General features: G+C 33.0%; 1 protein-coding gene and 1 non-coding gene across 4 annotated transcripts; one reads left to right on the forward strand and one right to left on the reverse strand.

Annotated features, from left to right (window-relative positions):
* Window positions 1-246: 246 nt before the first annotated feature.
* Window positions 247-353, reverse strand: LOC120074789. The gene has a single exon (XR_005481071.1). It is a non-coding gene; the product is annotated as a small nucleolar RNA R71 (small nucleolar RNA).
* Window positions 354-15,832: 15,479 nt separating this feature from the next.
* LOC120073779 (RNA polymerase II C-terminal domain phosphatase-like 2) lies at window positions 15,833-24,586 on the forward strand. Of its 3 annotated transcripts, XR_005480795.1 has the most exons (17): window positions 15,834-16,373; window positions 16,616-17,086; window positions 17,682-17,892; window positions 18,159-18,316; window positions 18,411-18,481; window positions 18,574-18,679; window positions 18,767-18,856; window positions 18,948-19,089; window positions 19,288-19,596; window positions 19,702-19,844; window positions 19,913-19,966; window positions 20,376-20,472; window positions 20,683-20,846; window positions 21,426-21,511; window positions 23,005-23,234; window positions 23,790-23,982; window positions 24,190-24,586. XR_005480795.1 is itself a non-coding variant. In XM_039026617.1 (15 exons), the coding sequence occupies exons 1-15, from the start codon at window positions 16,104-16,106 to the stop codon at window positions 23,105-23,107; spliced, it is 2,475 nt and encodes an 824-aa protein (XP_038882545.1). In that variant the 5' UTR covers window positions 15,834-16,103; the 3' UTR covers window positions 23,108-23,460. The 3 variants fall into 3 exon arrangements, 1 of the variants encoding a protein (XP_038882545.1); XR_005480796.1 differs by lacking the exons at window positions 23,790-23,982; window positions 24,190-24,586 and having other exon boundaries at window positions 15,833-16,373; window positions 20,683-21,097; window positions 23,005-23,059; XM_039026617.1 differs by lacking the exons at window positions 23,790-23,982; window positions 24,190-24,586 and having other exon boundaries at window positions 23,005-23,460.
* The last annotated feature ends 966 nt before the right edge of the window (window positions 24,587-25,552 follow it).

The raw sequence follows: 25,552 nt of genomic DNA on the forward strand, positions 1-25,552 counted from the left end.
GCAGATCAATTTGGAGGAAGGCGTGGCGAGGATTCGCACGCCTATCTCCGAAGTTTTATTGAAATCTGCAATAATTTTATGTTCCTGAACATCTCTACTAAAGAAGTTCGACTAACGTTGTTCCCATTTTCTCTCTGTGATCAGGCTAGGTAATGGGCTTATTCGCTCGAACCAGGAGAGATCACTTCTTGGGAGGAGGTGGTGGAGAAGTTTATGAAGAAGTATTTTCCACCTACCGAAAACGCAAGACGAAGAAAGCTTATTACTAATTTTGAACAAGATATGGACGAATCGTTCAATGATGCTTGGGCGAGGTTTAAAAGGTTGGTCCGAGATTGTCCGCATAATGGGCTACCAGATTGCCTGCAAATGGAAATTTTCTACCACGGTTTGAATCCTACTTCGCAGACCGCTGCCAATGCAGCAGCAGCTAGTGGTCTGCTTGACAAGACTTATGATGAGGCGAAGAATATCTTGGACCGCATCTCCAAGAATCATGAAGCCTGGAGGGAGAGTGACCCGAGATTAAGACTCAAAGATTCTGACGCAAATAACGGTGATATTGTCTCATTGCAAAACCAAATGACCGCAATGATGAATTTGATTCAAGGAATGACGATCAGTAGCCCAACAACGCAAGGTGGACACCCCCGCTCCACGTCTCCACACGAATGGTCAGGATCTACCATCTGTAGTAGTTTACAACACTTGCAAACCTCTACAGAGTAGATCGTATCCGTAGTGTCACAAGGATCAGGTATCCTACCTTAATCCTTATACTACAGACCGATTTAGGTTATCACTTAAGGCATGATCCACTTATATATCACATATACATGCTTAAGTTCACATAAGATAACCAAGGAGCTTTGGTTATTGGATATGAGTAAATGACATAATTAAATAACACTTATTTTATTCATTGAACAATGTGTATCTTTATAAAACAACGAGACTCCGGGAGAATTAGGACATCAATCCCAACAACAACTCTGCACAACCAAACACAGATATATGAACTCAGATATAATAACTTTGCACACCCAAACATAGACATACCGACTTAGACATAACAACTTTGCACACTCAAACACAGACATATCAACTCAGACATAACAACTCTACATACCCAAACACAAACATCAAAACTCCCCAGACATCAGAAGTCTCCAGACATTAGAACTCCTCACATCCTATATCATCTCAACGCCCCAAACAACCCCCAAGAGTTAAATATTGTGTTTAATAATGTCTTTGATGAAATCTATTACCTAAAATGTCTCTTTTTTTATAATCTTCATATTCGAACACTTTTATTACTTTCCTAGTTTATTTTAATTAATTTAAATCACAGGTTGATCTCTAATAAATTGGAACGATCTCTGAATAGCTAAAAGAATATCATCTGATTCTTTGAAGACAATACTCGGCCAAGACCATTTTAACTATATTATTGCTCGATGCGTGCGCTTGCGTGATATCAAGTGTTTGAGGTAAAAAAAATTAGATTACCAGCCATATAAGTAGATTCTCCGATAACAAGAATCCAGTCCATGTGTAAACAAACTAACTACGACTATTGTGACAAGAAATTGGACACATCCCAAACGGCAAATTTCATCAACAACGAAATAATAAAGAATCGATTCGCAAAATCCCGGAAGTAAAAACAAGAAAAAAAATCCTTGGTCCTGTGAAGCAATAAAAATAAAACTGCTATATGAAAGGATCAAATCCTAAGCAGAAGCGATTGATCGTCATGTCACTAATTTTGATTAAGAATTTCGAGATATAGAGAACATTTAAACATAAAAATTTTGTTCGAAACAAAAGAAATTTATTAAGCACCTAGGGAAAGAAAAGAGTTTACATCCTTCTCAACAAACATAAAGAAAGGAGAGGGAAAATTTCAATTCCACATACCAGACAAAACTTTATCTCTAGAATGTTTTGCAATACAATCAACAAGCTCATTACACATCTATACTATTAGCTACGGGGGAGAAATATTTTATTTTCCCATTGCCCCTTTTAGTGATTGCTTATAGGGTTATATAGTGTAATTTCACATCTATATCGTTAAATTAGAAAATTTCATATTTTTAATCTTCATGTTAAAATGATTTAAAATNTTTATTATATTTTTCTTTTCACGCTAAATGATTCCTCTTTAAATCCCCTATCTTATTCTTATGTTAAAATAGATTTTTTTAAAAATACATACATCCGTTGATTCAAAATAAATTATTTATCTTTGATTTTAAGATTTTTTTTTTTTTAATATTCATCATCACACTAACCAATTCAGAAGATTTGATTCAAAATAAATTATTTATCATTGATTCAAGATTTTGATTTTGATTAATTTTTTACTTTTCACGTTAATATTCACATTAAAATGATTTTTTAAATATATATATATATATATCATCACGTAAATCAATTCAAAAGATTTGATTTGAAATAAATTATTCTTTGATTTTATGATTTTAGTTTTTTTTTTTTTCACGTTAAATGATTCCTCTTTAAATTCCCTATTTTAAGCTTCATGTTAAAATGAATTTTTTAAAATATATATACCCATTGGTTCAAAATAAATTATTCCTCTTTGATTTTAAGATTATGATTTTTATTTTTTATTTTCTTTTTTACTTTTCACATTGAATGATTCCTCTTTAAATTTCCAATTTTAATTTTCACGTTAAAATCATTTTATATATATATATATTCATCATCATATTAACCAATTTAAAAAAAAAATATTCAAAAAAAATTATTTATCTTTGATTTTAAGATTTTGATTTTGATTGTTTTTTTACTTTTCACGTTAAGTGATCCCTCTTTATGCCAATCATTCTCTTTTACTTCTCAAATCTTCAGCAATTAATGTATTCAAGGTTTACAAGAAAAAATATAGGCTTGTAACAAGCAACATATAGGCTTGTAACATATCATGCGGTCTCTTCCGTTAGTTTGGACCACGAGATTCCTATGTTGTGCCTGCTGGTTAGCTTTAAGTGGCCCTTTCCTAGTCGTTTAACGACGACTATCCCCTCGGAGAGTCGTAATATAGGATTCGGAACAACTCAAGCTCCATAGATGGATAAGATTTCTTAGGTCCATTCCCAACCTTGACTCTCCACTTTGGTAGTATAGTTGGGGTCGACCTCTAACGTCTGAAAATGAAGAGTTACACTTACAGAATTATTAAGTGTTAATAATTTCTGGTCAAAAGCGGTACCTAAATGACTATCGGAATATGAGTTATTCTGGAGATAGTATTTAGTCAAGAATGTCTTGTTGTAGTATCGTTGTAAAAGAATAATCTTGGGTACATTATTAAAATTACTAAAACTTGATTGAATTTAAACGCAATTCATTTATAGAATTTGTTGATAATTTCATAATGACGAGTTCAATAATACAATTGTTGACATCGGATAAACTGATCGGGGATAATTATGTGACCTGGAAATCAAATTTGAACACGATACTTGTGATAGATAATTTGCGGTTTGTTTTAACAGAGGATCGTCCTCCCATTCCTAGCTCTAATACAACCTGACTGTTTGGGATGCATATGATAGATGGATCAGGGCAAATGATAAAGCCCGTGCTTATATCTTCGCCAGCTTATCTGATGTTTTGGCGAAGAAACATGAGGATATGAGTACTGCCAAAGAGATTATGGAATCTCTGCAAGGGATGTTGGATAACTGTCCTTCACCCTGAGGCATGATGCCATCAAGTACGTTTACAACAATCGCATGAAAAAGTGGACCTCTGTTCATGAACATGTCCTGGACATGATGGTCCACTTTAATGTGGCATAAGTAAACAGCGTTGTTAGGGATGAGAGAAGTCAAGTTGGTTTTATTCTAGAATCTCTTCCGAAGAGTTTTCTGCAATTTTGTACGAATGCATTGATGAATAAAATTGAATACAACTTGACTACTCTACTAAATGAGCTACAAGCTTACCAGCCTATGTTGAGTAAACGTTACTACTGCTGAAAAGAGAGGAACGTCCTCCAAGCCTGATGTTGCCTCCTCTTCGAAGAGTAAGAGTATTCCTGTGAAGAAGGGCAAAGGGAAAGGGAAGAAGAAATCTGCTGAAAAGAAAGGTAAGGAGATCGCTGCAGATAAAGGGAAGTGTTTCCACCACAACGAAGAAGGACACTGGAAGAAAAACTACCCTCAATATCTTGCTGAGAAGAGAGTAGAGAAAAGTAAACAGGTAAACTAGTTCCTGGGGACTGCTTTCTCAGCTCAACCAGTGGGAGAAGTTGTTGCTTGATCTTACTTGCTTTTGTAGTCTTGTAAATAACAAATTGTATATATTTTTGTGATAAATGAAATGTTCATTGTCAGACAATCATGTTTGTTCTATCTCATAGCAACTTCTGTTAAGAATCAAACTGTTAAAAGTCATTTGCAAATATTCAGATATTTAAAAATGACTAGATCAAAGTATAAAAAGTTTAAAGATTTCTAGATCTGACTGTTAACAAGAGTTGTTAAGATAGGTCGAATGCATCTTACTCAAAGAGTTGAGAGTACGTCAAGGTAGTGGGAGGAAAGTGTGCTTCCTGGCCATTATTGAGAATCAAATGCAATCCCATATAGTTTAATTAAGAGCCTATTGTATACTAACATGTTTACAATGATTCTCTCGGCTAAAGTGTTTGAGAATCACCTAATAAGACTAGGAATACCAGATTAATAACCTAGGGCAAGTGGGAGAAATATCGAGTATAGGATACCGAATGGTAAACCATAGGTATGGGATGTCTTAGTTTATTGTATTTCTCTATAAAACTCATAAACTCGTTTTTGGATATATATAAGTTACCACTGGAGTTTTAGTCCAAGTGGGAGTTTGTTGGGTTTTATGTCCTAAAACTCGTGGTATGTAAACAATGAAACTTATTCTGGAAATTCAATAAGGTGTTTTGAATAGATGTTTTGCTTATTAGAAATCCAATAAACCAAAAAGTCCCTTGACTATTAGATGAGTACTTGAACTTTATGTGGAGATATAAAAGTGGATTAGGTTCGAGAAAATAGTCAAAATGATCTATAGTATATGAATAAGGTTGGGTACCTTATTCTGGTAACACTATTGGATGCAGCATGCTCGATAGTTGTTACAAAGAGTTGTAAAGTGCTACAAACAAAGTGATCCTAATTTGTTCATGTTGGGACATGAGGAGTGGGGGTGTCCTTGTGCAAAAGATTTTGTACAAGATCGGACTACGAAATCAGTCACTCTTACTTTACGACGTTGTTTACTGTTTAAGATTGACTATTTCAAAGCGATGACCTAGATAACTTCACCTTAATCCTGAGCTAACTATGAACTCCTGTTTATTTGGAATTATCCTTAGATTTGCATAATGAGGGTTGGCTCAACAGCGTCGGCTCAATAACCTCCCACTTCAGGGGTAAGACCGGATAGATAGCTGGGGACATAGAGTGCAAGAAGGAATTCACTCCTACCCGCTATTAGGGATAGTAGAGAGGTTGTTCCCTTAAGTGTTGATTTTGGGTCTTGAACAAGGGGGCCCACCCTTTCACTGGCCCGAGAGGGAATCGATTTGTTGATTGGATCACAAAACGATTATTCATTAGAGGATCAGTGGGACTTAAGGAACAAGAGGTAATTTCGGGGGTAAAAAAGAGATTCGACCCTGTCATTATTACAAACAATCTATGAAGGATTAATTTACTAATCATGGTTATATCGAGTGGACATAATATATCTACAGTGAGGGGAGTTCAACTATAGGCTTTAGTGAAGTGACCCTTTAGTTAACGAATGGGGGATAGTTCGATCTAATGAGTTTAGCCCGATTAATTTCGGATCATTGGAGCCCATGATCTGTAGGTCCACGAGGTCCCCCTACTAGCTCGGGAATGGAGTAGCTCTAGAGTAGCGTGATAAGTTAATTTGAAACGTTCAAATTAGAATTAAACGGAATTGGAGAATTTATATTTAAATATGATTTAAATATATAAAAATGGAAATGTGTAAAATTAATTTAATATTGGATATTAAATTAATTAGATTTATTTAAATTGTTTAAATAATTATTTATTAATTTTATTAGAAAATTAATTTATGAAATTAATTTGTAAAATTAATGAATTTTGATTTTTGAATCAAATGTGATTTTAACATCAAATTTAGATTTTGGAAATAGAAAAATACACAAATGGAAAAATGAGTTTTTCTATCTTCATCTTCAAGTAGCTCACACTAAATCCACCATCTTAAGCTTCAATTACTCCAAGCATGAGCTGCATCTCATGCAGCCATTCTCATTGCATGATAGTCTGCAATATATTGAGAGATTGAAGTAAATTTGAGGCAATGCAATCATAAGAATTTTTCCTGAAAAAATTCGATTGAAGAAGGAGTTCTTTGTTGAGTTGTTGCTATGAGCATTCTCCAAGTTCCCTTGATTCCAACTTATTTTGAGTCCCACAACTCAATCTAAAGCATCAAGAGAATAGTAGGGAAGATCTTGTGGTGGTCTACACAAAGATTTGGAGAGTTTTTGCAGTTGGAAATCGAGATTTCAAGAGTTCTTCAAAGGTATGACTTGAAACCCATTTATTTCTGCTAAAGCATGTTTTGTTTCTGCCAAAATTAATGAATTAGAGTGCTTATCAATCCTCACTGCTTCCGCTGCGTGCTGATTCAATCCAACAATTGGTATCAGAGCATCATATAAGCATTCAATTCGGTTTAATTTTGGTGTGGTGGGTGTTTTATATGAGTTATATGAAACTACTGTACTGATATGGTTTTCTAAGTTTTGGCTTTTAATTTCTCTTTGATTTCTCAATTAAATTTGAAACTGGCTCTTGCTTGATGAGCTTATATGTGTTCCCAAGAGTCTGTAATTTATTTAGAGTTATTAGAGTTGAAATTAAGTTGTAATTGGAGAAACAAGTGAAGAAGGCCGAGTTGCAAATTCCAGTTTTTCAGCCTCTGTTCATATCATTGTTGAAGTTCAGTGCTAGACGATCATTTAGCTTCAGGTGTTAGACGCTGTGAAGAAAAGCTAGACGATCGTGTAGCTTCAGGCGTTGAGCGTTGAAGTGTTATGCACTAGACGATCGTGTACCTGTGGGAGTTAAACGATGCGTTGGATTGTTATGCGATGGCATTACACGATTGTGTAGCTTCGCGTGGGAGCTAAACGATGTGTTGAAGAACTATGCGATAGCATTACACGATCGTTTACTTTTATGCGGCAGCTAAGTGATGTGCCGAGGTGCTATGCGATAGCATTACACGATCACTTACCTTTGTGTGCGTGCTAAACGATCAAGACGAGGTGCTAGACGATGGCGCTAAGCAATCGTGTAGTATTTGTCTGGCGTTAGACGATGAAGCTGCACGATAGTGTTGGACACTAAGCGATTGTGTAGAATTTTCCAACACTAGATAATGATACTATGCGATAGAAGGAAGACACTACACGATTGTGTAGCTTGGTCAGGCATTAAGCGTTGGCTGCTACACGATCACGCAAACACTAAACGATTAGGCAAACGCAAGACGATGGTCGCCATTACTAAACGATGAGCCTTAGCGAGATATTGAGCATGGAGCGAGAGCAGGCGGTTGGACCGGTTCTCTTGAGGTCTGATCCGGTTCAGCCTCAAATGGTTTTTGGCTGGTCTAGTTTAGTGGCTAGTTCGGTTCAGACAGTTCGAGTCTGGTTCGAGTAGTTTTGGTTCGGTTTGGAGCGGTTCGAGCGGTTCAGAAGTTGTTTTGTAACAATTAGGCTTTTATTTGATTGTCTATGCCAAAACTAAAACCATATCAGCCAGTGTTTAATTATTTATGTATTTGATATATGTTATAATTAAATAAATCTTGTATGTGCATACAATATGTCATTTAGATTTAAAACCCACCACATGAAGCATGTTACATGCATTGAAAGTATGTTATAATTTGTTATAATATATAGTATGCATGTTAGGGTTTCTTGTATTTAATATAAGTGTTATATTAAATATTGAATGCCTTTATGTATGTTGTGGATGTTTAATGTCTAAAGATTTATAAGTTGTTATAAAATTGGGTTAGATGTTTAAAATCCATAATAAAGAACAATTGCATGCTCACGTAGGTTAACCACTCGTTTTAATAGTTAAAACTTGTAAAACTCGGATTACAAACTCAACCGATATATAATCCTGTCTAAGGCTGGGGGTACTTAAGTTGACGGTTTACGGAACACCTCCTACCTAGAGATTATGGCCGAATTATTGAGCATTGTTAACCGGTTTTATAAGCATACGTGAGTGGTGTGAGGTAATAAAACGGTTTAGTACCTAGACATCATAGGTTAAAATCTAATTATAAGTGTTATACTTGGATAAACCACTTAGACTTAGGATAGTTTGTTTAGCCAAAATAAAACCTAAGTATAAATTTACCCAATTAATAGAACACTTCAGTGGAAGTTTAATAACTTTTATATGATAAAGTTATTAGAACACTTCAGTGGGAGATTAATAACATATACGATACGTTATTTTAGCTCTCACGTCCCTAAGAGTTCACAATCCAGATTTAAGTGGTACTTTGTGTCACCCTAGAAGTGACCTCCATTCAGAAAGAATTTTCTAGCATAAATCTAGATTTTGGTGAATAAGGGGAAGTAGTTAAAACATAAGTCTATTATATGATATATAGATTTTAACTACCACGTCTCCACGATAGTTCATACCGTGAGATTCATATGACGCTTTGTGTCACCCTAGAATGACCTCCATTCGGAAAGTGGATGTATGATTTAATACCAAGGTGAATGGGGGAAGTAGTTCATAGTTAGTGGGAGAAGGAAATGTGTCAACATATCCTGAGGTCTCTTCCGTTAGTTTGGACCATGAGATTCTCATGTTGCGCCTGCTGGTTAGCTTTAAGCGGCCCTTTGCTAGTCGTTTAACGATGGCTATCCTCTCGGAGGGTTGTAACATAGGATTCGGAACAACTCAAGCTCCATAGATGGATAAGATTTCTTAGATCCATTCCTAACCTTGACTCTCCACTTCGGTAGCATAGTTGGGGCCGACCTCTGACGTTTGAAAATTGAGGGTTATACTTATAGAATTATTAAGTGTTAATAATTTCTGGCCAAAAGTGGTACCTAAATGACTATCGGAATATGAGTTATTCTGAAGATAGTATTTAGTCAAGTATGTCTTATTGTAGTATCGTTGCAAAAGAATAATCTTGGGTACATTATTAAAATTGCTAAAACTTGATTGGATTTAAAAGCAATTCACTTATAGAATTTGTTGATAATTTCAGAATGGCGAGTTCAATAATACAATTTTTTGCATCGAACAAACTGATCAGGGATAATTATGTGGCCTGGAAATCAAATTTGAACACGATACTTGTGATAGACGATTTGTGGTTTGTCTTAATAGAAGATTGTCCTCCCATTCCTTGCTCTAATACAACCCGAACTGTTCGGGATGTGTATGATAGATGGATCTGGACAAATGATAAAGCCCGTGCTTATATCCTCGTCGGCTTATCTGATGTTTTGGCAAAGAAACATGAGGATATGAGTACTGCTAATGAGATTATGGAATCTCTACGAGGGATGTTTGGACAACCGTCCTTCACCCTGAGGCATGATGTCATCAAGTACGTTTACAATAGCTGCATGAAGAAGGGGACCTTTGTTCGTGAACATGTCCTGGACATGATGGTCCACTTTAATGTGGCAGAAGTAAACGACATTGTTATGAACGAGAGAAATCAAGTTGGTTTTATTATAGAATCTCTTTCGAAGAATTTTCTGCAATTCCGTACGAATACATTGATGAATAAAATTGAATACAGCTTGACTACTCTGTTGAATGAGCTACAAGCTTACCGAACTATGTTGAGAACTAAGGGTCTAGAATCAGAAGTAAACGTTACTACTGCTGAAAAGAGAGGAATGTCCTCCAAGCCTGATGTTGCCTCCTCTTTGAAGAGTAAGAGTATTCCTGTGAAGAAGGGCAAAAGAAAAGGGAAGAAGAAACCTGTTGAAAAGAAAGGTAAGGAGATAACTGCAAATAAAGGGAAGTGTTTCCACTGCAACGAAGAAGGACACTGGAAGAGAAACTGCCCTCAGTGTCTTGCCGAGAAGAGAGCAAAGAAAGGTAAACAGGCAAACTAGTTCCTGGGGACCGCTTGCTCAGCTCAACCAATGGGAGAAGTTGCTACTTGATCTTACTTGCTTTTGTAAATAACAAATTGTATATATTTTTGTGATAAATGAAATGTTAATTTTCAGAAAATCATGTTTGTTCTGCAAAAGTCATTTGCAAATATTCAGATATTTAAAAATGACTAGATCAAAGTATAAAAAGTTTAAAGATTTCTAGATCTGACTGTTGACAAGAGTTGTTAAGACAAGTCGGACGCATCTTACTCAAAGAGTTGAGAGTACGTCAATGTAGTGGGAGGAAAGTGTGCTTCCTGGCCATTATTGAGAATAAGATGCAATCCCAAAATTAAAAGCCTATTGTATACTGACATGTTTACAATGATTCTTTCGGCTAAAGTGTTTGAGAATCACCTAGTAAGACTAGGAATACCAGATTAATAACCTAGGGCAAGTGGGAAAAATATTGGATATGGGATACCGAATGATAAACCATGGGTATGAGATGCCCTAGTTTATTGTATTTCTCTATAAAACTGAGAAACTCAGTCTTGGATATATAAGTTACCACTGGAGTTTTAGTCCAAGTGGGAGTTTGTTGGATTCTTTGTCCTAAAATTCGCGGTGTGTAAACAATGGAACTTATTCTGGAAATTCAATAAGGTGTTATTGAATAGATGTTTTGCTTATTCGAAATCCAATAAACCAAAAAGTCCCTCGACTATTAGATGAGTACTTGAACTTTACGTGGAGACATAAAAGTGGATCAGGTTCGAGTAAATAATCAAAATGATCTATAATATATGAATAAGGTTGGGTACCTTATTCTAGTAACACTATTGGATGCGATCTGCTCTATAGTTGTTACAAAGAGTTGTAAAGTGCTACAAACGAAATGATCCTAATTCGTTCATGTTGAGACATGAGGAGTGGAGGTGTCCTTATGCAAAAGGGTTTGTACAAGATTAGACTACGAAATTAGTCACTCTTACTTTATAACGTTGTTTACTATTTAAGACTAACTATTTCAAAGCGATGACCTAGGTTACTTGACCTTAATCCTGAGCTAACTATTAACTCCTGTTTATTTGGAATTATCCTTAGATTTGCATATGTGAGGGTTGGCTCAACAGTGCCGACTCAATAACCTCCCATTTCAACGACAAGACCGGATAGATAGTTGGGGACATTTGGTAAACCTATATCATCCCTTGATTTAAAGGTATGACTTGAAAAATAAGCCTATAGACACAACTTCCATTTCTATTTTTTTTTTTTTTTTGTTATCTACTTATCACCAATGGCTTAAAAAATCAAGCCAGATTTTGAGAACTAAAAAAAGATAGCTTTCAAAAAAAATTTTTTTTTTTTTTTGTTGACTAAGAATTCAACCATTGTAATTAAGAAATATGCAAGTTATGGTAAGAAATGTGAATGATATAGGCTTAATTTTTAAAAAAACAAAAACAAAAAAACCAAATGATTACAAAACATACCCAAATGGTTACCAAATGAGGTCTCAACAAATTTAATAGATATAAAATTGAATTTCATGTCCGTTTATACTCTAAACTTTTAATTTTGAATCTAGCATATTTGTGAATTTTAAAAAAATGTTAAATAGATCAAATACTTATTAGACTTAAGATTGAAAATTAAAAAATTATTAGACAAAAAATAAAAAATTTAAGGACTTATTTGAAATTTTTCAAAGTTCAAAAAAATCTACCGTATACAAAATTGAAAAGCAAATATGTATTAAACATTTTTTTCTAAAAAAGAATTAAGATTCAAGTATATACAAAACTAAAAGTTGGGCTAAAGTTGCAATTTAACTGGATAAAAGTAGGACTTCAAGAAGGAATTAGGCACAACTCAACCCCGTCAATTACTTAATTCAAGTAAAACTCGAGACTTAAAAAGGAAGATTTTTCTAAAAAATCATTAAAAAACTTCTCAAATTTGAAATTCAACCAATAAATATTACATTATTATTATTATTATTATTTAGGATAACAAAACCAATAAAAACAACCTCAGTTCAAGGGGGAATCAAATTTTAAACCCACAAATGGGTGGAAAAAAGAAAAGGAATTTTTTAAAGATAATTATTATATTTTTCTTAGTTGAACTATTACATCAAAACAAACTATTTTACGTTTGTTGAATTTAAATATAAGTTAATAAACTAATGAAGTTTGATTCTTCAACCATACATGTTATTAAAATAATAATAATAATAATAATAATAATTGTCACACAACTGAAAAGGATGCATGCAACGGTAATAAATGTTTTTTTTTTTTAAATGTCTGTCTTTATTTAAATTTTCATCAAGAGACCGTTATTTTGCGAGCATCTTAAATTTTCATGGAGTAACATTTGTATTCCCATGTTTGTTTTGTGGTTATTGTGAAATGTCCCAACATCTGAAGATTTTCGGACATCCTAGGATATCCAAACGGAGGGCATCGGAAGAGTTTTGGATGCCCTCCTAAAATATGGATTTTCCATATTCCCGAGTTAAGGGCATCCCAATTGTATTTTTTTATTCTTCTTTTTTATTTTATTTTACACACACACATATATTAATCTTCATTTGTATTATATAATTAAAATAAATATTGTCAACCATGTATATCATATATTTTTAATTATATTATAATTCTTATTATTTTTTTAGCAATATATTCAAATTAATATTTATTTTTATAAAAAAATCTTAAATTATGATATATTATGTTGTTGAAAAAAATAACATATAAAAATAATATAAGTTGTATTAATTTTAAAAGAATTCAATTTGATCAAAACAAATATGTTATATAAGTTCAAATTATATCAAATTAATTATAAAGTAATAAATAGTTGTAAGGGCATTATTGAAACTTTATGTAAATTTAAAACATTTCCGAGTAGAAACACTATGAAACAAACATAGTTATCAAAATCTCGTATGAAACAAACATGATAATCTAAAAATGTCAAACATCTATAATTTTAATATATATAATTCTAGGCATTTAAGATTATAATTATCTACCTTCCAAAAAAACAAACGGTCCCAAACCGAAAATCAAATCCATGGCATTGAATGCAGTTAAAAAGAAAATTAAAAAAAAAATAAAAAAAAGGTTAAGCTATTTTTTTTATTATTAATATTTTTTGTACAATGGTTTGCAAACTGTTTTTTACCCATTCAATATCCAAAGAATTGAATTGAAGCTAGTTCTTAAAAAAAGGTCAAATGGGTAATTTAACCTTAATAATTACATTTCGGTTAAATTATAAGTTTGATCATGAATTTTGTGTTTCGTGTCCAATAGCTTTTGCATGAAAATCCATTTCCAAGAGCTTGTTAGACCTTTTAATTTAGGTCATAACGATTTCATTTTTTTTTTTTTTTTTGCCTTTTTCTTTCTCAAATATATGTTTGTTTTCTCTCCATTTTTCTATTATTTGAATTTTGAGTCAAATTTTAATAATAATATATATATATATTATATATATATATAATATATATATATATATAAATTTAGCTTCATTTTTTAAACTATAAGTAAAAAATAGATAACAAAATATAGAAATATTGGGTGGAAGTAAGATTTACAAACTTAATTTTCAATAACTAAAAAAAAAGACAACAATTAGTTATGAAACATGGTCAAAAGGGATCAACTAGACGCAACAAGTATGCTGTCTTATTAAATGCATGGGTTCTGTTGGATAACCACTCATACCCTGTTTAGTAACCATTTATTTTTTTGCTTTTAAAAATTAAGTTTCCTTCTTCTAAATTTTTTACAATAATTTGCATATTTCTTAAGTAAAAGAGTTCAATTCTTAGCCAAATTCCAAAAATAATAACAAAGCTTTCTAAAAACTATATATAGATAATTTTATTTTACTTCATTTTCAAAAATTAAAAGTAAAAATTCAAATGATTTTACCAAACGGGGCCTTAAGTTTTGGTTTTTAGATTTTGAAAATAATTTTAGGACAAATATCAATTTATACCCTTAAACTTTGGGATTGTATTAATTTAAACATTAAACTAAGAATTGTATCAATTTAAAATTTAAATTTTAAAGGTTGTATCAATTCAAATCTTGAACTTTGAGATTTGTATCAATTTTAACCAAAAACTAATAATTATATCAATTTAACCCCTGAATTTAAATCCCAGACATTCATAAGTGTATCCAAATAAAACATAATAGATAATTTAAATTGAAACAATTATGAAAGTTCAGGGTTTAAATCAATATAATTGTTAGTTTGGGGTTAAAACTGATACAATCTCCGAAGTTTAGATTTAAATTAATATAATTATCAATTAGGGTTTAAATTGATATAATACCCAGAGTTCAAGGGTATAAATTGATATTTTCTCATAATTTTATAAACATTTATTCCATCTATAAGTTTTTACGTTGTGTCATAAAATGTTAAAAAATCAAATCAATTTTTTAGTTTTTTAAAAAATTAATTTTGTTTAAATTTGACTAGAAATTCAATTATTTTTTTTAAAAAAGATGAAAATTCCAATGGAGAAAATTAGGAGATAACAAACAAGACTTTTAAAATTTATTTTTTTATTTTTTTATTTTTTTATTTTTTTAAAAACGAATTCAATATCAGATTAGACCTTATTTTTGTGTGTTTAAAATACCAATTCTACACCATTACAGAAGTTACGATTAAGGCATCTCATTAGGGCAAGTGGTTTTCATCTTCTCCCTCCTATTATTTTTATATAAAAAAAATCTTAAAATGTACCTCTAAACTTTCCATATTAATTATAAAAAAAAAATACTCCTATATTTTCAAAAACAAAAATACTACCACAAACCTTACATAAAACATTTCAAGACTACTATTCAAATAATAATCGATTGAAGAGAAAAATTAGGATCTAAATAATGCAACAATGCCCTGAATCAGAGAATGAGACTCGAATACTAACATAAGGTTCCAGAACACCACTATGCATGTTTTAGATCTTAATTTCCATCCGAAATTCTTGGTAAGTTTACAAAGTTTAGGATTTTTTATATATAAAAAATATTTGTTTAAATATTAGTTTAGTTAATATATTTTTTGTTTTAGTTCATTTTGATCCATGTATTTTAAAAATGTTCATTTTGATCCTCATACTTTCGAATTTAGTTCACTTTGGTTCATTTACTTTCAAAATATTCATTTTAGTCCTCATTCTTTGAGTTTTGGTTCATCTTAATCATTGAACTTTCAAAAAGTATCCATTTTGATAATTTAAAAATGAAGTAAAAATGAAAATTAAGGGACCAAAATGATCGTCTTTTTAAAGTACAAAATCAAAATGAACATTGTGAAAGTACATGGACTAAAATTAAAAGTAAAGAGACCGAAATGAATATTTGAAAATATAAGGACCGAAATGAACAAAAACAAAAAATACAAGGATCAAACTAGTATTTAAACAAATATATATATATATATAACCTACAATTCAATTTAATAAATAAAGAAGAAGAAAAAATAGAGGCCGGGTTGGAGAAGGGATGCGAAGGGTAGTCATTTTCGTAATTTCAAACAATTGGTAACAGCCTATAAATACGAGTTGGACCCATGGCGCCTATAAATACGAACCCGCTATGTTTATTCCATTTGTTTGAAACCAAAGGCCTGAGGCTACGAAGAGAGAAATTTTGGGAGAGAGAATTTGGAAGAGAGACTGGTGGTGGGGCTCAGAGAGAGAGACTGACCAGAAGAGTAATAGGAAGAGGAGAGAAACAGAAGAGAGAAAGAGAGAAAAAAACTTCATATTCAACTACTCTTTGGCCAATAATTTCTCACATTTTTTCTGTTTTTCCTCTCCCTCTTTCTCTTCTTCTTGTGATTTTCTTTCCACGTTTTCCATAATTTGTTCCGAATGAGCCGTTTAGGGTTCAAATCGGCGGTGTTTCACGGCGACGTCCGTCTTGGGGAACTTGATGCTATTCCGGCCACGGACCAGAATTTTCAGTTTCCGAACAACGAGATTAGAATCCACCGTATATCGCCGCCTAGTGAGAGATGTCCTCCTCTTTCAGTTCTTCAGACAATTTCTTCATTTTCTCTTAGGTGTAAGCTACAATCTTCCTTGCCTGTTGAACAGCCGCACTTGATCCAGCTTCACTACTCCTGTTTCCACGAATTGAAGGTTTTACTCATTTTATTTATTCTTTTCTTTTCCTCTGAAATGTTTTTGTTTTGTTTTCTGAGAGGAAATGTATGTGTGTTTGTGCATGTTTGGTATGGATACTGATTTTCAGCTCTGTTAATTCTTTTAATGATTAAAAAATTGACTGTCAATTTGGAGTGGAGTAGACTTATGAAAGTGAGACTGTATTAAATGAAGTTAGATTGTAATTTGGATTCTGATGTTCTTTTCCGAACTTACAGACAGCAATTGTGTTGGTTGGAGACGAAGAAATTCACCTGGTTGCAATGCCGAGCAAGCAGAAGAACTTTCCGTGCTTTTGGTGTTTTGCAGTGCCGTGTGGCTTATATCTATCATGTTTAGGAATGCTAAATCTTAGGTGTCTTGCAATTGTTTTTGATCTAGACGAGACACTTATTGTGGCAAACACTATGAAATCTTTTGAAGATAGAATCGAAGCTCTTCGAGTTTGGATTGCGCGAGAGACAGATCCATTGCGGATATCTGGAATGTCTGCTGAACTGAAGCGGTACATGGAAGATCGGTCACTATTGAAACAGTATATTGAGAACGATACAGTTAATGATAATGGAAGGATTTTCAAGGTGCAGCTGGAAGAGGTTCCTCCACTAAACGGCAACTGCCAGAAAGTAGTGCGTCCTATTATTAGATTGCTGGACAAGAATATTGTTCTTACTCGAATCAATCCAGAGGTTGCCTCTAATTCTGATGCTATTTATTTACTGGTGTCGTGCCAATAAGTTTTATTTATAATTAATATAGACCTATTCATTATTCTTGGATTCATTTTGGGGATTGCATTTAGATTTACCAATTTAGTGAGAGATAAGTCTTATCCAAAAAAAAAAAAAAAAAAAAAAAAAAAAAAAAAAAAAAAAAAAAAAAAATTGAGAGATAAGATTAGAACCGAGAAATTTTGAGTCTATAATAATGAATAAATCTTGGAAGCAATCTGAATGGAGTACATGTACATTTAACTCAAATCTCCAAACGGGTAGAGAAAGTATGCGAGTCCGTATCTGTAGCCTGGTTTGTCTTTACTTTTTGTTTTCTTTTTTGAATAAGCAAAACGTTTATATTCTTTAACCTTAACCATCGCTAACTTAAATAATTGAAAGAACATGAATACATGATTTTTTTCTTCAATGGATTATATGATGTTTGTGCCGACTAACAAACCTGGTTTGATATGAGATTCATAGAGGTAATTACTGGGATGAACCTATTAGCCTATTGGAATGACCCAGGGGATCGTTTATCATTCTAAAGTCATTATTTTCATTGCAGATTCGTGATACTAGTGTTCTTGTGAGGTTACGTCCTGCATGGGAAGACTTAAGAAGCTATTTGACTGCCAAGGGACGCAAGCGATTTGAAGTTTATGTATGTACCATGGCTGAAAGAGATTATGCATTAGAAATGTGGAGGCTTCTTGATCCAGAAGCGCACCTGATTGCAACTAAGCAGCTTCTTGAACGTGTTGTTTGTGTCAAATCAGGTAACAAACCTTATAATCCTATTCTTAACCGGAAGTCACCAATTCTATGGTTTGGTGCCTTAGCACATACTTACAGGATATGAGTTGTAGATTCACTTATGTTACCTGATGCTAACATCTTTTGAAGCACAAAATTGCAACTTTTTAATAGTATGTAAATTGAAAAATATGTAGTTTCACTATTTATTTGTAGAAGAAAGTAATCCTCTTGTTTTTCTTACATTTGAGAACTTGAAACCAATAGCTTTGGTTGGGGCACTTTGTAGGCTCTAGGAAGTCTTTGCTGAATGTCTTCCAATCCGGTTCATGTCATCCAAAGATGGCCATGGTTATTGATGACCGTTCAAAGGTTTGGGAAGACAAAGACCAACCACGTGTTCATGTAGTTCCAGCATTTACTCCTTACTATGCTCCTCAAGCAGAGGTATGAAAATGTTGCCCATTCTTAATATTATTTTAAATAAAGAAATGAAGATAAAGACTAATTGGGTGCTTAATGTGGTATTTCTTTTGGATAGACAGCAAATGCGGTCCCTGTCCTCTGTGTGGCTAGGAATGTTGCATGCAATGTCAGGGGTTGTTACTTCAAGTAAGTGTAAATAGCAGTGCCAACCTACCTGCACACAAACACCTGTCTTTATTGTTTTTGAAAGATAATCATATCTAATTTTCCTTGTACAGAGAATTTGACGAAAGTTTGTTGCGACGGATTCTGGAAATTTCTTATGAAGATGATGTGGTTGATCTACCTCCTGCTCCTGATGTGAGCAGCTATATGATGTCAGAGGTATTTGAGATGAAGAATATTCACCCTTACCATTAAAGGATTGTTGGCGGATTTTTATTAATTACTTCACTGATTTATTATTGATAGGAAGCTGGTTTTGTATCCAACGAGACTGTGAATGCTCCAATTTGTGAAGGAATGAATGGTGTTGAAGTGGAAAGGAGATTGAATCAACCAGTGAGTTTTTCACACATGCTATCTACCAAATGTTTCATGTTATGGGAGTAATGAATAATAAAGGGCTTTATATGCAACTCTTAACATTCAGGATGATAAGCATGTAATAGACATGGCCAATAATTCTACCACGAGCCAAACGGATGCAAAAGCAGATACTTCTCAAGTGCCACCACCTCTCAATCCGAATGTTATTGGACCAAAATATTCAAGAACTTTACTGCCTTCTCAAAGTATGGCCTCTTATATTCTTACTTTTCTTACCTTTTCTTTTAAAATGAGAAAGCAACTTCCATTTCGTCGTTCTGTTACTTTTCCCATTAATTTACTTTTTACTTTTAACTGTATAATTCATTCTATGAAGGTTTAATATGTGAGTTGCTTCTTCCAAGAGGGTAGTATAACTCATTTGTTTCTTCATATTGTTTTAGAGCCTGGTTTGCTTGGGGCCCCTGTCAGACGAGATCTCTCTTCTGATCATGACATGAAGAGAGGACTCCTAGCTATGAAACCTGGTATAGATCTTAGGACACAGAACTTTGGCGAACCCCCTATTCTCTCCAGAATGCCTGTACAAGTATCAGCATCCGGATTACAGGTGCTAGGAAGTTCATTAGTGGATGATGACTCCAGTAAAGGACATCAAAATAGTCGATCTTCAGGACTTGTTCAAGAATCTGATGCTTCAAAATCTGATAAACATCGGTCTCATCAGAACCTATTTAGCAATATTTCACAAGGTTTTTGTTCTTAACGTTCACTTTTTACATGCCCATGGGTGAAGAATGTGACGATTTTCCCCCCCATTTAAATTACATAGTTTTTCCTGACTGATGTTTTTACAGGACTTGCTATATCTCAAAATCGAGCATCTATCAATAATAAAGAACATCAAACAATTCAAACCGAAGCAGAGATGGTTTCTATACCTCCGCCCTCGTTATACATTGGAGTTCTACAAGAAATTGGTCGTAGATGCAGCTCAAAGGTACAGGGTGCCAGTTTGTTAGTATGATTTTGCTTCTCACACGTTTCTCACTTTGCCTCATTGTGCAGGTTGAGTTTAAAACTGTTGTAAGTACCAGCAAGGATTTGCAGTTTTCAGTTGAGGTCAGTGAAAAATACGCTCTTTATAGAAAATTTTCAACTCTGCACGAACAAAAATGGAATGTATATTCATATTTAAGTTCGTTTTAGCAGCCTTTCGTGTTAAAGTAAATAAAACAGTAAATATTTTCTGTATCAAAAGATTTCTTTTTTGGATTGTTAATTTTCAAGAGCTTGAGTAAGATTGATTTTTCACATTCCATATTCTTCCATTTCACTGTTTGATTGGCCTTGGCTAAGAAGCACGGACACTTTAATTTTGCCCGCATATCCATGTCGGACACTTGAAAGATATCCTTTTGTTTTGTTTTTTGTTTTTTTTTTCCCTTTCATTCTTTGGAATTAAGAAAGCATTGTTCATCATTCTAATAGTGTTAGAATGTAGCGGATTTCATTTTTGTGTTTGGTTCAGGTTTTGTTTACCGGCGAGAAGATTGGTGTTGGTTTGGGTAAGACGAGGAAAGACGCTCAACAACAAGCTGCTGAGAATGCGCTTCACAATTTGGCAGGTAAAACTGCATTCTCCTTTCAATTCCCCTACTTTGATACTTATATTTCATTCTATCTTTTTCCTCTTGGTTTTACACTAGACCTTGACGTTATTTCTTTAACATGTTGCTTGTTAACTTCTAATCTCTAAATTCTTTTCCCGCGGGTAAACTCCAATAGTAATTCGCGCCTATGTATAAGTATAAATTTTGTCTCTTTATCGAGTGCAGATAAGTATGCTGCACATATCAAGCCTCTTATGGGACCCATGGATGCAGATCTCGACAAGGTTTCTATTGGAGTTGAAAATGGATTTTTATGGGACACTACTGCTCCTGCAGATAACGAGTTGCTGAAGGAAGAAGACGTTTTGCATAAAGAGAACAACTCTGAGGTGCGAATTACTAGTAATCCATCGGATAGATGATTTGATTTTTCTGGTTCAAAAACATAGGTGATGCTTGGATAAAGGGTATGAAGGAAAGTAATTTCCAGATGGGGGTTACTGCTCACAACCTCCCCCTTTCTACTTCATCTCATTGCACCGAGATGTGATCGACAAAACCGAAACACTCAAGGCAAAGTGATCTGCTTCATGTTTTCTCAATGCTGCCTCTTATGCAGGCCTCTGAAATTTTCTAAAAGGTATGAGCTCGGTGGTCAATCCCCAGTTTCTACCCCTTATCCAAGTACCTCCCATGTAGTTGATTTGATTTTTCGTCCTTTTTTTTTTCCTGTCTTTTAAAGTATTTAAGGATTTGACTCGTATTTTTCTCTATCTAATGAAATATATCTGCACTGAACTTTTACTTGTATCCATTGTTAGCTTTCAACTCAATCTTGTGGAGGACTTGTTGAATAAAAATTGAAGAGAATAGAAGCTTAAACTTAATTGGTTATGTCAATTATTATATTCTGTTCTGCAAAATGCCTCTTTTAATTGCTTTTTGTGATCACTGACAAATGCTTTCAGGCTTTTGATGAACCTCCTGAGAGTACTAATTCTGATTCGGCAAATCAGCAGCAGCAGCATGTTCAGAAGCGGCAGAGTTCCCCGAGGTAACACTCTCAAATTTGTCTTCATTTCATTTCATTTGTATGTATTAGGTGACTTCCATTTTCTCAACCGTTTGTAGATTGCTCTCCTTTGGTAATTATTTTATTTTTAGGTTTTGAAAATAACTTTATAAACACTCCTTCCACCTTTAAATTTCTTGCCTCTTCTTTTAAATATAATTTTTACCAATGTTTTAAAAACCAAATCAAAATTTGAAAATTAGAAAAAAAATAGTTTTCAAAAACTTACTAGGAAATAGGAAATAGGCTTAATTTTAAAAACAGAATGATTACCAAAAATGAACTCAAACCAAATAGTTATTCATTTTCTCCCCTATTTTAATCACAGTGCAATATATAACTTTAAACTCCATTCTAATCTTCTGTGGTCTTGAACTGAATGCTTGAAAGTTGAAAACTAGGGCCCACTTTCTTCCCTGCTTAATTTTCTTTAAAAGTAGAAAAAGGTGGAAAGAAAGAATTTTGGAAATTAATATTTTAGAGTAACCAAAATGATTCTTTTAATAACCATTTGGTTTTTGTTTGGTAGAAACAAGGCATAGAAATTTATGAGTTGAGATAATGTTTATAAGCCTAATTTAAAAAAATAATAATAAATAAATAAATAAATAAAAATCATAGGGTTGTCAGATGAGCTGCAGTTTTTCAAATTTTTAGGGGAAAAAATCATGGTAAAAAAGTTGTAATGAAACAAGCAGTTTAAAATTTTATGATCTCCTTTTTGGGTTTAGATTTTCACAATTCCATTGAAATCATAGCCAATTTTCTAAAGCAATAAACGGATTTTTGTAAACTGTTGCAGCTCTAAAACCATGCCTATAGTGTCGGATTTTATTTTGTTTTTTTTCCCCTTTTCCTTTTCCATTTGGTTGAAACTATTGCGATCTTTAGCCGATTTTTCAAAACAAAAAACATAGATAATTTTATTTTTAAAAAATTGTTGGCTACGATCTAGAAAACGGTTCTGAAACCAGATTAGTAATCAAAACAAATAGTTCGAAAATGAGCATAATTCTAAAAGAATTGAATCTCGTTTTTAGTTTTAAAAATTAAATCTATAAATATTCCTCCAACCTCCAAATTTTTACTTTATTATCTTAAAAATCAAGCTAAAATTTGAAAGCTAAAAATGAATTTGACTAAAAATTCAACTCTTATACTTAACAAAAATAAAAACAACTTTTTGAAATCTACTTTTTCTAGTTCTCAAGATTTAGCTTGGTTTTTTAAACAACTAGTGGAAAAAGTATATAAGAAATGAAGAAATTTGGAGGTGAAAGTAGTGTATAGGTTTAATTTTCAAAAACAAAAAACAAAATGGTTACCGAACGGAGTCTAAATGTTTACCAAATAGAATCTAATATAACAGACATCGAAGATCAAGTTCTATTAAGATCATTTGGGATGGTTCATGCATATAGCTTTTATAGGGTATCTTCTTACCTTATATATTAATGAATATTTATCTGTTTCAGATCATTTCCAAGTAAACGATCAAAGGAAGATGATGTTCATGGTCCAAAAAATCATCATCTTGCAGCTTCACGGCAACAGAAGAATGGCCATTCCATTACTTGAAGAATGACAATAAATATTAGCCATCCCACCAAAAAAAAAATTGTTAAATTTTGTAACCCAGCCCTTCAATTTGGCACATTCCATGGAACAAAAACAAAGCTTCCTGCCTCCCAAAAAGGGCCTTGAGGTGAAGAAAACCTCCTCTTCCTTAAATTCATTTCTTTTCTTTCTGAGAAATATGGGCTGTAAATTTCTTTCTTTTTTTTCTTTTTTTTCTTTTTGGGGTCCCTTCAGTCCTATTTCTTATTGGCTTCCTGACAATCACAATGTTGGCCATTAGTGTTTGTACTTGACATACAACAATTTCAATCATTGTCATTACTTAAGTGATGAAAAATAGTCCTTTTTAGCTTTTGCTGTTGCAGTTGTTTTAACTGTTTTTATATTTATAAATAATTTTGTTTGTTAATAAGGTAATAATCATTGTTACAGGCTTTTTTTTTTTTTTTTTTTTCTTTTGGTTGAACAAAATACTTCGGATTTTACTCAAAAACTTTACTCTGTATCATACATTATATTATATACTCTACTACTCTGGTCATATGATGAAAAAGTACTATATACGACGAAGGGAAAAGCTCATTTTCTGGTTTTTATGTATTGTTATGAACACCAAAAAAAAAAAGTGTAAATAAACATTAAAACCATTACTAGTCTGATTTGACTATGACGTTCTTTTCAGGTAATTTTAGGACAAGTAAAAGAGGGAGGGAGCAAGTGGACAGATACTATATAATCCAACGGAACAAGAACAGTTTAAAATGCGAGTGAACTGCCAAAATTGGGCCGGTTCTAAAGCTGAAAGGAAAAAGGATCATGGTGACTAACTATGTTTCATTCTTGGTCTTCTCTCGATTTCGAGAAGACAAACAGTGGTAAGTCTAAACAAAGGGTAACAGCTGGCCACATATGCTAAGCCTTCGACCAATTTCAAAAAAAAATAAAAAACGCTACTTTTCAAGATCACCCTCTAATGAGTCAGAGAATAGATACGAGATGTGCATTCTTTTTTGTTTTTTCCTATCCCCTTTATCTATTTATTTATTATTATATATAACTAAAATTTCCCTCAAAATCTCCAGATTCGCGCCGGGAGCCCAGAGGAGCAAAGCTCATTTTCGGGTAAAGCGGCGCATAAAAAAGGGCTGGCCCGTCAAAAGTCCGGTTCCTTCGCGAACGAAGTTCAGAATCAACAAGGGTTCGTAGAACGAAGGGAGTGTACAACTGGGGCGCAGCCCCACTTTTTTGTTCGTAACGAGGGAGATCTCGAATGGGGTTCTTCACGAAGTTCGAAAGAAAGGAATAAAAAAGAGTTTCTCTATGGCCTCCTCGTTTTGAGACATTATGGCTTTGGGGTCGACCCCGGTAACAAAGAAGGAATCCATAAAAACTTGGGATCCATAGAAAAATTTTCGTTTTTCCCCCCAAAAGTGACAATTTCGAGAAACTTTGCAACATTTAAAAAAAAAAATTGAATTATCTACAGTAGTCCAATTTAAGTTTTTCAATTTTATGATTATGAATGTTATTTTCAATAAAGGATCAAACCTTTTTGTGTGCTACTTTTTTTAATTTCCAACTTCTCTATTTTCGACCCAAAACTCTCGTTTATAAAGAAATTAAATTTGAAAAGACCACAAAAAAATAATCTATATTTATTTTTAACTGCATTCGTACTTTTTTCGTTAAATTTTCACATCATTTCATCTCAAAATTGAATTGATGTGTATTTTTATTTTTACCATAAAATACTTTTATAATTTTCACATCATTTCACCGTAAAATATTCCCAAACATTTACACATACAATTACACCAGACATCTAAATATTATCTTATTTTATAAGAATTATAATTAAAATAGTCAATTATAGTCTAATTAAGTTACAATGAAAGTTTCATTAATTAATTATAATAATTTTTATTAATTTTCATATATTTTTTTAAATTTTCGTCAATATCGATATTTCAAATATTGTATATGACATTTTAATTTGTTTCACTGGATAGGTTTAAGATTTTTTTCCCATGAGATTAACTCTATAGATGATGATTCATAGTCAATTAATTATTTAATTGAACATTTTCTTAAAACATAATTGGTTTTCTTTAAGGAGATTGAGAAGAGGTAGTTCCCTAAGGGGATTCACTGCCCCCGATCTTAGAAAAAAAATTAAATAAAATATTTTGCGAGGATGAAAATAAAATGCTTTAGGATCTCTTTGATCACCAAGTGTAATATCAAAAATAGGGCCAAATAGACCCAAGTTTGCCTCTTTCCATTGAAATACCCAGGTGGACCAAAATAAACAGTACTCAAATTTGAATCCACAATAACATTCAACTAGCCCGAGCTGGGGATAGTGGGCGGATCTCAAGATTAGCCAATATATTAAGGAGAAGATAGGAAACAGAGCTCTTCTATAGCCAAATTTGTAAGCAATTC

Source organism: Benincasa hispida, chromosome 3, assembly GCF_009727055.1.
Source record: "Benincasa hispida cultivar B227 chromosome 3, ASM972705v1, whole genome shotgun sequence".
Lineage (NCBI taxonomy): Eukaryota > Viridiplantae > Streptophyta > Magnoliopsida > Cucurbitales > Cucurbitaceae > Benincasa > Benincasa hispida.